This window comes from Oncorhynchus masou, chromosome 31, assembly GCF_036934945.1.
Source record: "Oncorhynchus masou masou isolate Uvic2021 chromosome 31, UVic_Omas_1.1, whole genome shotgun sequence".
In the NCBI taxonomy this organism is placed as follows: domain Eukaryota; kingdom Metazoa; phylum Chordata; class Actinopteri; order Salmoniformes; family Salmonidae; genus Oncorhynchus; species Oncorhynchus masou.
This window is the reverse complement of record NC_088242.1, coordinates 102,824,332-102,842,029: the sequence shown is the minus strand read 5'-3', so window position 1 is coordinate 102,842,029 and position 17,698 is coordinate 102,824,332. Positions and strand designations below refer to the sequence as shown.

At 49.8% G+C, this 17,698-nt stretch overlaps 1 protein-coding gene across 1 annotated transcript in view; it reads right to left on the bottom strand.

Moving 5' to 3' along the window:
* The window catches only part of nme7 (NME/NM23 family member 7), a 115,446-nt gene that overhangs the window by 91,641 nt on the left and 6,107 nt on the right, over positions 1-17,698 (bottom strand). The window contains exons 2-3 of the mRNA XM_064952846.1: positions 8,167-8,268; positions 81-247 (exon numbers count right to left, since the gene is read on the bottom strand). Coding sequence (XP_064808918.1) covers positions 81-247; positions 8,167-8,268 — 269 coding nt within the window. The remainder of the gene's footprint in view (positions 1-80; positions 248-8,166; positions 8,269-17,698) is intronic.

Below are 17,698 nucleotides of genomic sequence, written 5' to 3'. Positions count from 1 at the left end.
TCATCAGGCCTCTTGCTGATGTGAGGACGTTCTACAGAGATGTTGCACCACCACAGCAACATACATACAAACATAAATACCTCTCTTTCTTGCTGCCGAGCTTGTTTCCTGTATACTGGTCTCCATATCCAATCAGGTCGAGTTGACGGGAGAACACGTTCACACGGTTTCCAACAAACAGGTCCTCCTGGTGAAGCTCATCGTATTTGGTCCGCCTCAGGAAGGTACGCTGGTTCTTCACATCAAACTGGAAAGAAAACAAAATAACATTTCTAGCAGGTCCAAATAAAAGTAACACAAAACCTGAGCATTTCAAGACCTGAGCATTTCAAGACCTGAGCATTCACCGAGGGAGAAAAACATGACTTGTTTTATGCAGAGAGACATGAGCTGTTTCTTCAATAGAGTACCACAGTATGAGTCATAACACCCATAAAACCTAGTGGTCAAACAAGGAAATGGTTCCAATCGTTTTTTCACCATACATTTTTCCCAAAGGGGAATTTAGAAACACTTAAAATAAGGGCTGTGTTTTGTGTAGACTTACCCTAGCGTGATGTTTTGATAATCGTGTAAATCTTTTGGACAAGGGGACTTTTATCAATATATTAGCCTTTATTTATCCCCCCCAAAATGAAATGCTAATTACCTGCTAATGTGGCTATCAAAAAGAACTACAAATTCCATGATGATCTGGACGAGACTGACGAATTTGAGGCAAAGGTAAAAATCTCTGGATTAAATATATAATGTTAGCTAAATGTAGTAAACAAATTGGCTGCATTTCTTTAAATTGACTATTACATTGACACAATACCTGGTAGTAAAGGTGTCATCTAGAGACCTGCAGGATCAATACCTGATAGTAAAGGTATCAGCTAGAGATGACCTGCAGGATCAATACCTGGTAGTAAAGGTATCAGCTAGAGATGACCTGCAGGATCAATACTTGGTAGTAAAGGTGTCATCTAGAGACCTGCAGGATCAATACCTGGTAGTAAAGGTATCAGAGATGACCTGCAGGATCAATACCTGATAGTAAAGGTATCAGAGATGACCTGCAGGATCAATACCTGGTAGTAAAGGTATCAGCTAGAGATGAGGAGCAGGATCAATACCTGGTAATAAAGGTATCAGCTAGAGACCTGCAGGATCATTACCGGTTAGTAAAGGTGTCAGCTAGAGACCTGCAGGATCAATACCTGTTAGTAAAGGTGTCTGCTAGAGATGAGGTGCAGGATCAATACCTGTTAGTAAAGGTGTCTACTAGAGATGTGGTGCAGGATCAATAAATGTTAGTAAAGGTGTCTGCTAGAGATGAGGTGCAGGATCAATACCTGTTAGTAAAGGTGTCTGCTAGAGACCTGCAGGATCAATACCTGTTAGTAAAGGTGTCTGCTAGAGATGAGGTGCAGGATCAATACCTGTTAGTAAAGGTGTCTGCTAGAGATGAGGTGCAGGATCAATACCTGTTAGTAAAGGTGTCAGCTAGAGACCTGCAGGATCAATACCTGTTAGTAAAGGTGTCTGCTAGAGACCTGCAGGATCAATACCTGTTAGTAAAGGTGTCTGCTAGAGATGAGGTGCAGGATCAATACCTGTTAGTAAAGGTGTCTGCTAGAGATGAGGTGCAGGATCAATACCTGTTAGTAAATGTGTCTGCTAGAGACCTGCAGGATCAATACCTGTTAGTAAAGGTGTCTGCTAGAGACCTGCAGGATCAATACCTGTTAGTAAAGGTGTCTGCTAGAGATGAGGTGCAGGATCAATACCTGTTAGTAAAGGTGTCTGCTAGAGACCTGCAGGATCAATACCTGGTAGTAAAGGTATCAGCTAGAGACCTGCAGGATCAATACCTGTTAGTAAAGGTGTCTGCTAGAGACCTGCAGGATCAATACCTGTTAGTAAAGGTGTCTGCTAGAGACCTGCAGGATCAATACCTGTTAGTAAAGGTGTCTGCTAGAGATGAGGTGCAGGATCAATACCTGTTAGTAAAGGTGTCTGCTAGAGACCTGTAGGATCAATACCTGTTAGTAAAGGTGTCTGCTAGAGATGAGGTGCAGGATCAATACCTGTTAGTAAAGGTGTCTGCTAGAGACCTGCAGGATCAATACCTGTTAGTAAAGGTGTCTGCTAGAGATGAGGTGCAGGATCAATACCTGTTAGTAAAGGTGTCTGCTAGAGACCTGCAGGATCAATACCTGTTAGTAAAGGTGTCTGCTAGAGATGAGGTGCAGGATCAATACCTGTTAGTAAAGGTGTCTGCTAGAGATGAGGTGCAGGATCAATACCTGGTAATAAAGGTATCAGCTAGAGACCTGCAGGATCATTACCGGTTAGTAAAGGTGTCAGCTAGAGACCTGCAGGATCAATACCTGTTAGTAAAGGTGTCTGCTAGAGATGAGGTGCAGGATCAATACCTGTTAGTAAAGGTGTCTGCTAGAGATGAGGTGCAGGATCAATACCTGTTAGTAAAGGTGTCTGCTAGAGATGAGGTGCAGGATCAATACCTGGTAATAAAGGTATCAGCTAGAGACCTGCAGGATCATTACCGGTTAGTAAAGGTGTCAGCTAGAGACCTGCAGGATCAATACCTGTTAGTAAAGGTGTCTACTAGAGATGAGGTGCAGGATCAATAAATGTTAGTAAAGGTGTCTGCTAGAGATGAGGTGCAGGATCAATACCTGTTAGTAAAGGTGTCTGCTAGAGACCTGCAGGATCAATACCTGGTAGTAAAGGTGTCTGCTAGAGATGAGGTGCAGGATCAATACCTGTTAGTAAAGGTGTCTGCTAGAGATGAGGTGCAGGATCAATACCTGTTAGTAAAGGTGTCTGCTAGAGACCTGCAGGATCAATACCTGTTAGTAAAGGTGTCTGCTAGAGATGAGGTGCAGGATCAATACCTGTTAGTAAAGCTATCAGCTAGAGACCTGTAGGATCAATACCTGTTAGTAAAGGTGTCTGCTAGAGATGAGGTGCAGGATCAATACCTGTTAGTAAAGGTGTCTGCTAGAGACCTGCAGGATCAATACCTGATAGTAAAGGTGTCTGCTAGAGACCTGCAGGATCAATACCTGTTAGTAAAGGTGTCTGCTAGAGATGAGGTGCAGGATCAATACCTGGTAGTAAAGGTGTCTGCTAGAGATGAGGTGCAGGATCAATACCTGTTAGTAAAGGTGTCTGCTAGAGACCTGCAGGATCAATACCTGGTAGTAAAGGTATCAGCTAGAGACCTGCAGGATCAATACCTGTTAGTAAAGGTATCAGCTAGAGATGAGGTGCAGGATCAATACCTGTTAGTAAAGGTGTCTGCTAGAGATGACCTGCAGGATCAATACCTGTTAGTAAAGGTATCAGCTAGAGATGAGGTGCAGGATCAATACCTGTTAGTAAAGGTGTCTGCTAGAGATGAGGTGCAGGATCAATACCTGTTAGTAAAGGTGTCTGCTAGAGACCTGCAGGATCAATACCTGCTAGTAAAGGTGTCTGCTAGAGATGAGGTGCAGGATCAATACCTGTTAGTAAAGGTGTCTGCTAGAGATGAGGTGCAGGATCAATACCTGTTAGTAAAGGTGTCTGCTAGAGACCTGCAGGATCAATACCTGTTAGTAAAGGTGTCTGCTAGAGACCTGCAGGATCAATACCTGTTAGTAAAGGTGTCTGCTAGAGACCTGCAGGATCAATACCTGTTAGTAAAGGTGTCTGCTAGAGATGAGGTGCAGGATCAATACCTGTTAGTAAAGGTGTCTGCTAGAGACCTGCAGGATCAATACCTGGTAGTAAAGGTGTCTGCTAGAGACCTGCAGGATCAATACCTGTTAGTAAAGGTGTCTGCTAGAGATTAGGTGCAGGATCAATACCTGGTAGTAAAGGTGTCTGCTAGAGACCTGCAGGATCAATACCTGTTAGTAAAGGTGTCTGCTAGAGATGAGGTGCAGGTGCTGGCAGGGTTTTGAAGTCTTGCCCTTTGGAAACAATGAATGGTGAAACATCGATTGGAACCATTTCCCTGTTTGACCGCTAGGTTTTATGAGTATGACACCTACACTGTGGGGCTCTATTCTAGACATTATTGAGACACTAGTTTTCTCAGAGGAATCTATCAAAATGGGGATATGACTTGTAAACAAAGTAGTTTAAACATTAAACTAACATGCACTTTGTATGTTACATGTTGCAACATTGATGTTGAAGGGAAACAGTCAGGGTATCTACATGTTGAAGGGAAACAGTCAGGGTATCTACATGTTGAAGGGAAACAGTCAGGGTATCTACATGTTGAAGGGAAACAGTCAGGGTATCTACATGTTGAAGGGAAACAGTCAGGGTATCTACATGTTGAAGGGAAACAGTCAGGGAATTCACATGTTGAAGGGAAACAGTCAGGGAATTCACATGTTGAAGGGAAACAGTCAGGGTATTCACATGTTGAAGGGAAACAGTCAGGGTATTCACATGTTGAAGGGAAACAGTCAGGGTATTCACATGTTGAAGGGAAACAGTCAGGGTATTCACATGTTGAAGGGAAACAGTCAGGGTATTCACATGTTGAAGGGAAACAGTCAGGGTATTCACATGTTGAAGGGAAACAGTCAGGGTATCTACATGTTGAAGAAAACAGTCAGGGTATTCACATGTTGAAGGGAAACAGTCAGGGTATCTACATGTTGAAGGGAAACAGTCAGGGTATTTACATGTTGAAGGGAAACAGTCAGAGTATTCACACGTTGAAGGGAAACAGTCAGGGTATTCACACGTTGAAGGGAAACAGTCAGGGTATTCACACGTTGAAGGGAAACAGTCAGGGTATTCACACGTTGAAGGGAAACAGTCAGGGTATTTACACGTTGAAGGGAAACAGTCAGGGTATTTACACGTTGAAGGGAAACAGTCAGGGTATTTACACGTTGAAGGGAAACAGTCAGGGTATTTACACGTTGAAGGGAAACAGTCAGGGTATTCACACGTTGAAGGGAAACAGTCAGGGTATTTACACGTTGAAGGGAAACAGTCAGGGTATTTACACGTTGAAGGGAAACAGTCAGGGTATTCACATGTTGAAGGGAAACAGTCAGGGTATTCACATGTTGAAGGGAAACAGTCAGGGTATTTACACGTTGAAGGGAAACAGTCAGGGTATTTACATGTTGAAGGGAAACAGTCAGGGTATTTACATGTTGAAGGGAAACAGTCAGGGTATTTACATGTTGAAGGGAAACAGTCAGGGTATTTACATGTTGAAGGGAAACAGTCAGGGTATTTACACGTTGAAGGGAAACAGTCAGGGTATTCACATGTTGAAGGGAAACAGTCAGGGTATTCACAGTGCATTCGGAAAGTATTCAGACCCCTTCCCTTTTTGCACATTCTGTTACGTTACAGCCTTATTCTAAAATGGATTAAATGAAATGTTTTCCTCATCAACCTACACACAATACACCATAATGACATCACAATTCCCCATTATGACATCACAATACACCACAATGACATCACAATACACCATAATGACATCACAATACACCATAATGACATCACAATACACCACAATGACATCACAATACCCCATTAATGACAAAGCAAAAAAAAAAATCAAATGTATTACAAATAAAAAACAGAAAAACCTTATGTAAGTATTCAGACCCTTTGCTATGAGACTCAGAATTTAGCTCAAGTGCATCCTGTTTCCATGGATCATTCTTGAGATGTTTCTACAACTTGATAAGAGTCCACCTGTGATGAATTCTATTGATTGGACATGATTTGGAAAGGCAAACACTTATCTACAGTATATAAGGTCCCACAGCAACATTTGAGAGAAATAAGCTTTTTGTGCGTATGGAACATTTCTGGAATCTTTTATTTCAGTTCATGAAACAGGGGACTTAACATGTTGCGTTTATAATTTTGTTCAGTATATTTTAAGTAACTTCTGTGTACGCAAGATACAGATTCTACATCGTACAAGGCTGAAGCTCAGACAGAGGACAATATGTAAGATTAAAAAGGGAGAGCAGAAATATATCTAAAGAAACAGCATCCTCCCCACACTCAGCCCCTGGCCTGCCAACACCACAGGACCATGTGATTATATCAGCCCTTGGCCTGCCAACACCACAGGACCATGTGATTATATCAGCCCCTGGCCTGCCAACACCACAGGACCATGTGATTATATCAGCCCCTGGCCTGCCAACACCACAGGACCATGTGATTATATCAGCCCCTGGCCTGCCAACACCACAGGACCATGTGATTATATCAGCCCCTGGCCTGCCAACACCACAGGACCATGTGATTATATCAGCCCCTGGCCTGCCAACAGTACAGGACCATGTGATTATATCAGCCCCTGGCCTGCCAACACCACAGGACCATGTGATTATATCAGCCCCTGGCCTGCCAACACCACAGGACCGTGTGATTATATCAGCCCCTGGCCTTCCAACACCACAGGACCATGTGATTATATCAGCCCCTGGCCTGCCAACACCACAGGACCATGTGATTATATCAGCCCCTGGCCTGCCAACACCACAGGACCATGTGATTATATCAGCCCCTGGCCTGCCAACACCACAGGACCATGTGATTATATCAGCCCCTGGCCTGCCAACACCACAGGACCGTGTGATTATATCAGCCCCTGGCCTGCCAACACCACAGGACCATGTGATTATATCAGCCCCTGGCCTGCCAACACCACAGGACCATGTGATTATATCAGCCCCTGGCCTGCCAACACCACAGGACCATGGGATTATATCAGCCCCTGGCCTGCCAACACCACAGGACCATGTGATTATATCAGCCCCTGGCCTTCCAACACCACAGGACCGTGTGATTATATCAGCCCCTGGCCTGCCAACACCACAGGACCGTGTGATTATATCAGCCCCTGGCCTGCCAACACCACAGGACCATGTGATTATATCAGCCCCTGGCCTGCCAACACCACAGGACCATGTGATTATATCAGCCCCTGGCCTGCCAACACCACAGGACCATGGGATTATATCAGCCCCTGGCCTGCCAACACCACAGGACCATGTGATTATATCAGCCCCTGGCCTGCCAACACCACAGGACCGTGTGATTATATCAGCCCCTGGCCTGCCAACACCACAGGACCATGTGATTATATCAGCCCCTGGTCTGCCAACACCACAGGGCCATGTGATTATATCAGCCCCTGGCCTGCCAACACCACAGGGCCATGTGATTATATCAGCCCCTGGCCTGCCAACACCACAGGACCGTGTGATTATATCAGCCCCTGGCCTGCCAACACCACAGGACCGTGTGATTATATCAGCCCCTGGCCTGCCTACACCACAGGACCGTGTGATTATATCAACCCCTGGCCTGCCTACACCACAGGACCGTGTGATTATATCAGCCCCTGGCCTGCCTACACCACAGGACCGTGTGATTATATCAACCCCTGGCCTGCCAACACCACAGGACCATGTGATTATATCAGCCCCTGGCCTGCCAACACCACAGGACCGTGTGATTATATCAGCCCCTGGCCTGCCAACACCACAGGACCGTGTGATTATATCAGCCCCTGGCCTTCCAACACCACAGGACCATGTGATTATATCAGCCCCTGGCCTGCCAACACCACAGGACCATGTGATTATATCAGCCCCTGGCCTGCCAACACCACAGGACCATGTGATTATATCAGCCCCTGGCCTGCCAACACCACAGGACCATGTGATTATATCAGCCCCTGGCCTGCCAACACCACAGGACCGTGTGATTATATCAGCCCCTGGCCTGCCAACACCACAGGACCATGTGATTATATCAGCCCCTGGCCTGCCAACACCACAGGACCATGTGATTATATCAGCCCCTGGCCTGCCAACACCACAGGACCATGGGATTATATCAGCCCCTGGCCTGCCAACACCACAGGACCATGTGATTATATCAGCCCCTGGCCTTCCAACACCACAGGACCGTGTGATTATATCAGCCCCTGGCCTGCCAACACCACAGGACCGTGTGATTATATCAGCCCCTGGCCTGCCAACACCACAGGACCATGTGATTATATCAGCCCCTGGCCTGCCAACACCACAGGACCGTGTGATTATATCAGCCCCTGGCCTGCCTACACCACTGGACCATGTGATTACCTAGCCTAATGCTTACCATCTCCACAGAGCCATCTTTGGGGTAGAACAGCAGCTGGTAGCGGCGCAGGAGAGCAGCACTGGGGTCATACCACTCTGCCAGGAAGGCAAAACGCTCCTCCTGAAGACAACAGTGAGAAGCAGAGGGATGTCAGACAGTAACCTAGCACAGTGACCTAGCACAGTGACCTAGCACAGTGACCTAACACAGTGACCTAGCACAGTGACCTAGCACAGTGACCTAACACAGTGACCTAACACAGTGACCTAGCACAGTGACCTAGCACAGTGACCTAGCACAGTGACCCAACACAGTGACCTAGCACAGTGACCTAGCACAGTGACCTAGCACAGTGACCTAGCACAGTGACCTAGCACAGTGACCCAGCACAGTGACCCAGCACAGTGACCTAGCACAGTGACCCAGCACAGTGACCCAACACAGTGACCCAACACAGTGACCCAACACAGTGACCCAGCACAGTGACCTAACACAGTGACCTAACACAGTGACCTAACACAGTGACCTAACACAGTGACCTAGCACAGTGACCTAGCACAGTGACCCAGCACAGTGACCTAGCACAGTGACCTAGCACAGTGACCTAGCACAGTGACCTAGCACAGTGACCTAGCACAGTGACCTAACACAGGTTAACGGACCCTAATGATCTAACAGAGGTTAAGGATGCAGGTTACAAGTGTTGTGTTCAAGACCAAGACCGGGTAGGGTTAGGGTCACTGGGTAAATCGAGTCCAAGTCAAGACCATGACCAGAGGGGAGTGGGAAGACCGAGTCAAGACCATGACCAGAGGGGAGTGGGGAGACAGAGTCAAGACCATGACCAGAGGGGAGTGGGGAGACAGAGTCAAGACCATGACCAGAGGGGAGTGGGGAGACAGAGTCAAGACCATGACCAGAGGGGAGTGGGGAGACCGAGTCAAGACCAAGACCAGAGGGGAGTGGGGAGACAGAGTCAAGACCATGACCAGAGGGGAGTGGGGAGACAGAGTCAAGACCAAGACCAGAGGGGAGTGGGGAGACCGAGTCAAGACCAAGACCAGAGGGGAGTGGGGAGACCGAGTCAAGACCAAGACCAGAGGGGAGTGGGGAGACAGAGTCAAGACCATGACCAGAGGGGAGTGGGGAGACAGAGTCAAGACCATGACCAGAGGGGAGTGGGGAGACAGAGTCAAGACCATGACCAGAGGGGAGTGGGGAGACCATGACCAGTGGGGAGACCGAGTCAAGACCAAGACCAGAGGGGAGTGGGGAGACAGAGTCAAGACCATGACCAGAGGGGAGTGGGGAGACCATGACCAGTGGGGAGACCGAGTCAAGACCAAGACCAGAGGGGAGTGGGGAGACAGAGTCAAGACCAAGACCAGAGGGGAGTGGGGAGACAGAGTCAAGACCATGACCAGAGGGGAGTGGGGAGACAGAGTCAAGACCATGACCAGAGGGGAGTGGGGAGACCGAGTCAAGACCAAGACCAGAGGGGAGTGGGGAGACAGAGTCAAGACCATGACCAGAGGGGAGTGGGGAGACAGAGTCAAGACCATGACCAGAGGGGAGTGGGGAGACAGAGTCAAGACCATGACCAGAGGGGAGTGGGGAGACAGAGTCAAGACCATGACCAGAGGGGAGTGGGGAGACCATGACCAGTGGGGAGACCGAGTCAAGACCATGACCAGAGGGGAGTGGGGAGACCATGACCAGAGGGGAGACAGAGTCAAGACCATGACCAGAGGGGAGTGGGGAGACCATGACCAGAGGGGAGACAGAGTCATGACCAGAGGGGAGTGGGGAGACCATGACCAGAGGGGATAAGAGCGTCTGCTATAAATGACTTAAATGTAAATGTAAATGTAATGATTGTAATTTTGTCAAATCAGGACCATAATAACAGTTCAAAACGTCCAGTATTTCTGTGTTCATATTTCAGAACAACATCTGGGTTCTTTAGACATTAGAATAGTGAAATAATGCATGCTGGGGGAAAATAGAGCCACTGGGCCTTCAACAAAGGGCTAAGGATTTATACAACAATGATTATAATAATATTATAATTAACTATTATTTTCAATTATGTTCTGACTTAATCTCGGCAGTTTTTGTTGGAAAGGAAAGGGTTAACACTGAAGAGGGGAAAAAAGATCCAATCAGGATTTTTCTTTGCTGGTCTCTGGGCAGATAAACTGAGCTATCTAAGTCAGCCATTGGCTAGGCCAACAGAAGTTAGATAAAGGCATCTGCCATTCAACTGTATTAGGGCAAAATGTTGGAGTGACAGTGGAATCAACCGATCACATTTTGACTTGGGAAGGATCGGGTGGGAAAATGGGTGGGACCGGATATTTTGCAGCTGCAGCAAATGTAATCAAAGAGGATGTTGTTGCTCATTTGTTAGCTTCTCCCTTTTCAAGAATAACTTTCAACAAGAAGTTAATTAAGTTTCGAATGAGCATCATCTGGTGAGTGGAACTGTGTTTTTCACTGCAGTGCTGCTGTCAGCCATCTATTGGAAAATAAACTTGTGTGTGAAACATTGTTACATTTAAAGTAGAACTGACAGCATTTTAGCAACACGAAGAAGAAAACAATTCACAAATTTGATGGTCTAAATCAACAACAATGCTTTAAACCATCAGTCTGATTGGCCTGTCAGGACCTGGCTCCCCAGTAGGGTGGGTCACCATCTGATTGGCCTGTCAGGACCTGGCTCCCCAGTAGGGGGGGTCAGGTTGGGTCACCATCTGATTGGCCTGTCAGGACCTGGCTCCCCAGTAGGGGGGGGTCAGGGTGGGTCACCATGTGATTGGCCTGTCAGGACCTGGCTCCCCAGTAGGGTGGGTCACCATGTGATTGGCCTGTCAGGACCTGGCTCCCCAGTAGGGTGGGTCACCATGTGATTGGCCTGTCAGGACCTGGCTCCCCAGTAGGGTGGGTCACCATGTGATTGGCCTGTCAGGACCTGGCTCCCCAGTAGGGGGGTCACCATGTGATTGGCCTGTCAGGACCTGGCTCCCCAGTAGGGTGGGTCACCATGTGATTGGCCTGTCAGGACCTGGCTCCCCAGTAGGGGGGGTCAGGGTGGGTCACCATGTGATTGGCCTGTCAGGACCTGGCTCCCCAGTAGGGGGGGTCAGGGTGGGTCACCATGTGATTGGCCTGTCAGGACCTGGCTCCCCAGTAGGGGGGTCAGGGTGGGTCACCATGTGATTGGCCTGTCAGGACCTGGCTCCGCAGTAGGGTGGGTCACCATGTGATTGGCCTGTCAGGACCTGGCTCCCCAGTAGGGTGGGTCACCATGTGATTGGCCTGTCAGGACCTGGCTCCCCAGTAGGGTGGGTCAGGGTGGGTCACCATGTGATTGGCCTGTCAGGACCTGGCTCCCCAGTAGGGTGGGTCAGGGTGGGTCAGGGTGGGTCACCATGTGATTGGCCTGTCAGGACCTGGCTCCCCAGTAGGGGGGGTCAGGGTGGGTCACCATGTGATTGGCCTGTCAGGACCTGGCTCCCCAGTAGGGGGGGTCAGGGTGGGTCACCATGTGATTGGCCTGTCAGGACCTGGCTCCCCAGTAGGGTGGGTCACCATGTGATTGGCCTGTCAGGACCTGGCTCCCCAGTAGGGTGTGTCACCATGTGATTGGCCTGTCAGGACCTGGCTCCCCAGTAGGGGGGGTCAGGGTGGGTCACCATCTGATTGGCCTGTCAGGACCTGGCTCCCCAGTAGGGGGGGTCAGGGTGGGTCACCATGTGATTGGCCTGCCAGGACCTGGCTCCCCAGTAGGGGGGGTCAGGGTGGGTCACCATCTGATTGGCCTGTCAGGACCTGGCTCCCCAGTAGGGGGGGTCAGGGTGGGTCACCATGTGATTGGCCTGTCAGGACCTGGCTCCCCAGTAGGGGGGTCAGGGTGGGTCACCATCTGATTGGCCTGTCAGGACCTGGCTCCCCAGTAGGGTGGGTCAGGGTGGGTCACCATGTGATTGGCCTGTCAGGACCTGGCTCCCCAGTAGGGTGGGTCACCATCTGATTGGCCTGTCAGGACCTGGCTCCCCAGTAGGGGAGGTCAGGGTGGGTCACCATCTGATTGGCCTGTCAGGACCTGGCTCCCCAGTAGGGTGGGTCAGGGTGGGTCACCATCTGATTGGCCTGTCAGGACCTGGCTCCCCAGTAGGGTGGGTCACCATCTGATTGGCCTGTCAGGACCTGGCTCCCCAGTAGGGTGGGTCAGGGTGGGTCACCATCTGATTGGCCTGTCAGGACCTGGCTCCCCAGTAGGGTGGGTCACCATCTGATTGGCCTGTCAGGACCTGGCTCCCCAGTAGGGGGGGTCAGGGTGGGTCACCATGTGATTGGCCTGTCAGGACCTGGCTCCCCAGTAGGGTGGGTCACCATCTGATTGGCCTGTCAGGACCTGGCTCCCCAGTAGGGGGGGTCAGGGTGGGTCACCATCTGATTGGCCTGTCAGGACCTGGCTCCCCAGTAGGGGGGGTCAGGGTGGGTCACCATCTGATTGGCCTGTCAGGACCTGGCTCCCCAGTAGGGTGGGTCAGGGTGGGTCACCATCTGATTGGCCTGTCAGGACCTGGCTCCCCAGTAGGGGGGGTCAGGGTGGGTCACCATGTGATTGGCCTGTCAGGACCTGGCTCCCCAGTAGGGTGGGTCACCATCTGATTGGCCTGTCAGGACCTGGCTCCCCAGTAGGGGGGGTCAGGGTGGGTCACCATCTGATTGGCCTGTCAGGACCTGGCTCCCCAGTAGGGTGGGTCACCATCTGTTTGGCCTGGCAGGACCTGGCTCCCCAGTAGGGGGGGTCAGGGTGGGTCACCATGTGATTGGCCTGTCAGGACCTGGCTCCCCAGTAGGGTGGGTCAGTGTTTCCTCTGCCTTCATTTAAATCTGGTGCTGATCCACAGCAGAATCACTGACCGCCGCACGAAAGAAACCTCCTATTTCTACCAAACATAGTTTCAATAAAATGTAAAGCACATTCACTTTTCTTGGTAAATAGATCATCTGTCTGGGCTCAACACGGTTCTGAAGGTTAACATCAATTACATCTATAATATTGCTGCCACAATTGTAACGGCAATTAGCTATCCAATATCCACAAGTATGTTGATGATAGGAACATGGTTAACTAACGTTACTAATCTAAAAGGAGAGGAAAGGAAAGGAGAGAGGAGAAGAACAGAGGAAAGGAGATGAGGAGTGGAACAGAGGAAAGGAGAGAGGAGAGGAACAGAGGAAAGGAGAGGGGAGAGGGAAACAGAGGAAAGGGAAACAGAGGAGAGGAGTAAGGAGAGAGGAGAAAGGAGAGGAGCAGAGGAAAAGAGAGGAGCAGAGGAAAAGAGAGGAGCAGAGGAAAAGAGAGGAGAGAAGAGAGGAACAGAGGAAAGGAGAGGAGAGAAGAGAGGAGCAGAGGAAAGGAGAGGAGAGAGGAGCAGAGGAAAGGAGAGGAGCAGAGGAAAAGAGAGGAGCAGAGGAAAGGAGAGGAGCAGAGGAAAGGAGAGGAGCAGAGGAAAAGAGAGGAGAGAAGAGAGGAACAGAGGAAAGGAGAGAGGAGCAGAGGAAAGGAGAGGAGAGGGGAGAGGAGCAGAGGAAAGGAGAAAGGAGAGGAGCAGAGGAAAGGAGAGGAGCAGAGGAAAAGAGAGGAGAGAAGAGAGGAACAGAGGAAAGGAGAGGAGAGAAGAGAGGAACAGAGGAAAGGAGAGGAGAGAGGAGCAGAGGAAAGGAGAGGAGCAGAGGAAAAGAGAGGAGCAGAGGAAAGGAGAGGAGCAGAGGAAAGGAGAGGAGCAGAGGAAAGGAGAGGAGCAGAGGAAAAGAGAGGAGAGAAGAGAGGAACAGAGGAAAGGAGAGGAGAGAGGAGCAGAGGAAAGGAGAGGAGAGGGGAGAGGAGCAGAGGAAAGGAGAAAGGAGAGGAGCAGAGGAAAAGAGAGGAGCAGAGGAAAAGAGAGGAGCAGAGGAAAGGAGAGAGGAGAAGAACAGAGGAAAGGAGATGAGGAGTGGAACAGAGGAAAGGAGAGAGGAGAGGAACAGAGGAAAGGAGAGGGGAGAGGAACAGAGGAAAGGAGAGAGGAGTGGAACAGAGGAAAGGAGAGAGGAGAGGAACAGAGGAAAGGAGAGAGGAGAGGAACAGAGGAAGGAGAGGAAGAGTGGAACAGAGGAAAGGAGAGGAACAGAGGAAGGAGAGGAAGAGTGGAACAGAGGAAAGGAGAGGAGTGGAACAGAGGAAAGGAGAGAGGAGTGGAACAGAGGAAAGGAGAGGAGGAGTGGAACAGGGGAAAGGAGATGAGGAGTGGAACAGAGGAAAGGAGAGAGGAGTGGAACAGAGGAAAGGAGAGGAGGAGAGGAACAGAGGAAAGGAGAGGGGAGAGGAACAGAGGAAAGGAGAGAGGAGTGGAACAGAGGAAAGGAGAGAGGAGTGGAACAGAGGAAAGGAGATGAGGAGTGGAACAGAGGAAAGGAGAGAGGAGAGGAACAGAGGAAAGGAGAGAGGAGAGGAACAGAGGAAATGAGAGGGGAGAGGAACAGAGGAAAGGAGAGAGGAGAGGAACAGATGAAAGGAGAGAGGAGTGGAACAGAGGAAAGGAGAGAGGAGAGGAACAGAGGAAAGGAGAGAGGAGTGGAACAGAGGAAAGGAGATGAGGAGTGGAACAGAGGAAAGGAGAGAGGAGAGGAACAGAGGAAAGGAGAGGAGGAGTGGAACAGAGGAAAGGAAGGAGAGAGGAGAGCAGAGAGGAAGGGAGGACAGGAGAGAGGAGAGGAACAGAGGAAGGAGAGGAGGAGAGGAACAGAGGAAGGAGAGGAGGAGAGTGAAACAGAGGAAAGGAGAGGAGGAGTGGAACAGAGGAAGGAGAGGAGGAGAGGAACAGAGGAAAGGAGAGAGGAGAGAGGAGAGGAACAGAGGAAAGGAGAGAGGAACAGAGGAAAGGAGAGGAACAGAGGAAAGGAGAGGAACAGAGGAAAGGAGAGAGGAGAGGAACAGAGGTAGGAGAGAGGAGAGGAACAGAGGAAAGGAGAGAGGAGTGGAACAGAGGAAAGGAGAGGAACAGAGGAAAGGAGAGGAACAGAGGAAAGGAGAGAGGAGAGGAACAGAGGTAGGAGAGAGGAGAGGAACAGAGGAAAGGAGAGAGGAGTGGAACAAAGGAAAGGAGAGGAGGAGTGGAACAGAGGAAAGGAGAGAGGAGAGGAAGAGGAAGGAGAGAGGAGAGTAGAGAGGAAGGGAGGACAGGAGAGAGGAGAGGAGGAGAGGAAGGAGAGGAGGAGAGTGAAACAGAGAAAAGGAGAGAGGAGCGGAACAGAGGAAGGAGAGAGGAAGGAGAGGATGAGAGGAACAGAGGAACAGAGGAAAGGAGAGAGGAGAGGAACAGAGGAAAGGAGAGGGGAGAGGAACAGAGGAAAGGAGAGAGGAGTGGAACAGAGGAAAGGAGAGGAGGAGTGGAACAGAGGAAAGGAGAGAGGAGAGGAAGAGGAAGGAGAGAGGAGAGCAGAGAGGAAGGGAGGACAGGAGAGAGGAGAGGAGGAGAGGAAGGAGAGGAGGAGAGTGAAACAGAGAAAAGGAGAGAGGAGCGGAACAGAGGAAGGAGAGAGGAAGGAGAGGAGGAGAGGAACAGAGGAACAGAGGAAAGGAGAGAGGAGAGGAACAGAGGAAAGGAGAGGGGAGAGGAACAGAGGAAAGGAGAGAGGAGAGGAAGAGGAAGGAGAGAGGAGAGCAGAGAGGAAGGGAGGACAGGAGAGAGGAGAGGAGGAGAGGAAGGAGAGGAGGAGAGTGAAACAGAGAAAAGGAGAGAGGAGAGGAACAGAGGAAAGGAGAGAAGAGAGGAACAGAGGTAGGAGAGAGGAGAGGAACAGAGGAAAGGAGAGAGGAGTGGAACAGAGGAAAGGAGAGAGGAGTGGAACAGAGGAAATGAGAGAGGAGAGGAACAGAGGAAAGGAGAGAGGAGAGGAACAGAGGAAAGGAGAGAGGAGAGGAACAGAGGAAAGGAGAGAGGAGAGGAACAGAGGAAAGGAGAGAGGAGAGGAACAGAGGAAAGGAGAGAGGAGAGGAACAGAGGAAATGAGAGAGGAGAGGAACAGAGGAAAGGAGAGAGGAGAGGAACAGAGGAAGGAGAGGAAGAGTGTAACAGAGGAAGGAGAGGAAGAGTGGAACAGAGGAAAGGAGAGAGGAGAGGAACAGAGGAAAGGAGAGGGGAGAGGAACAGAGGAAGGAGAGGAAGAGTGAAACAGAGGAAGGAGAGGAAGAGTGGAACAGAGGAAAGGAGAGAGGAGAGGAACAGAGGAAAGGAGAAGAGGAGTGGAACAGAGGAAAGGAAGGAGAGAGGAGAGCAGAGAGGAAGGGAGGACAGGAGAGAGGAGAGGAACAGAGGAAGGAGAGAGGAGAGGAAGGGAGATGAAGGAGAAGAAAGAGGAGTAGATAAAAGGAGAGGAGTGGAGGAACAGTGTGTGCAAATGGAGTGAGGAGGTAAGGCAATAAATAGGCCATAATAGTGAAGTAATTACAACATAGCAATTAACACTGGAGTGATATATGTGCAGATGAGGATGTGCAGTAGAAATACTGGTGTGCAAAAGAGCAGAAAAACAAATATGGGGATGAGGTAGGTAGTTGGTTGGATGGGCTATTTACAGATGGGCAGTGTACAGCTACAGTGATCGGTAAGCTGCTCTGACAGCCAATGCTTGAAGTTAGTGAGGGAGATATGTCTCCAACTTATTTTTGCAGTTCGTTCCAGTCATTGGCAGCAGAGAACTGGAAGGAAAGGCGGCCAAAGGAGGAATTGGCTTTGGGGATGACCAGTGAAATATATCTGCTGGAGCACGTGCTAAGGGTGGGTGCTGCTATGGTGACCAGTGAACTGAGATAAGGAATGGCTTTACCTAGCAAAGACTTATAGATGACCTGGAGCCAGTGGGTTTGGTGGCGAATATGTAGTGAGGACCAGCCGACTAGAGCATACAGGTCATAGTGGTGGGTGGTATAAGGTGCTTTAGTAACAAAATGGATGGCACTGTGATAGACGGCATCCAATTTGCTGCATCCAATCCAATTGAACCCTGTGGTACCCCCATAGAGATTGCCAGAGGTCCGGAAAACAGGCCCTCCCATTTGACACACTGAACTCTGTCTGAGAAGTAGTTGGTGAACCAGGCGAGACAGTCGTTAGAGAAACCAAGGCTGTTGAGCCTGCCGATAAGAATGTGGTGATTGACAGAGTCGAAAGCCTTGGCCAGGTCTATGAATACAGCTGCACAGCATTGTCTCTTATTGATGGCGGTCATCCCCCTTTGAAGAGGGGGATGACCGTGGCAGCTTTCCAATCTTTGGGGATCTCAGACGAAAGAGAGGTTGAACAGGCTAGTAATAGGGGTTGCAACAATTGCGGCGTATAATTTTAGAAAGAGAAGGTCCAGAATGTCTAGCCCTGCTAATTTTTAGGGGTCCAGACTTTGTAGCTCTTTCAGAACATCAGCTGACTGGATTTGGGAGAAGGAGAAATGGGGAAGGCTTGGGCGAGTTGCTGTGGGGGGTGCAGGGCTGTTG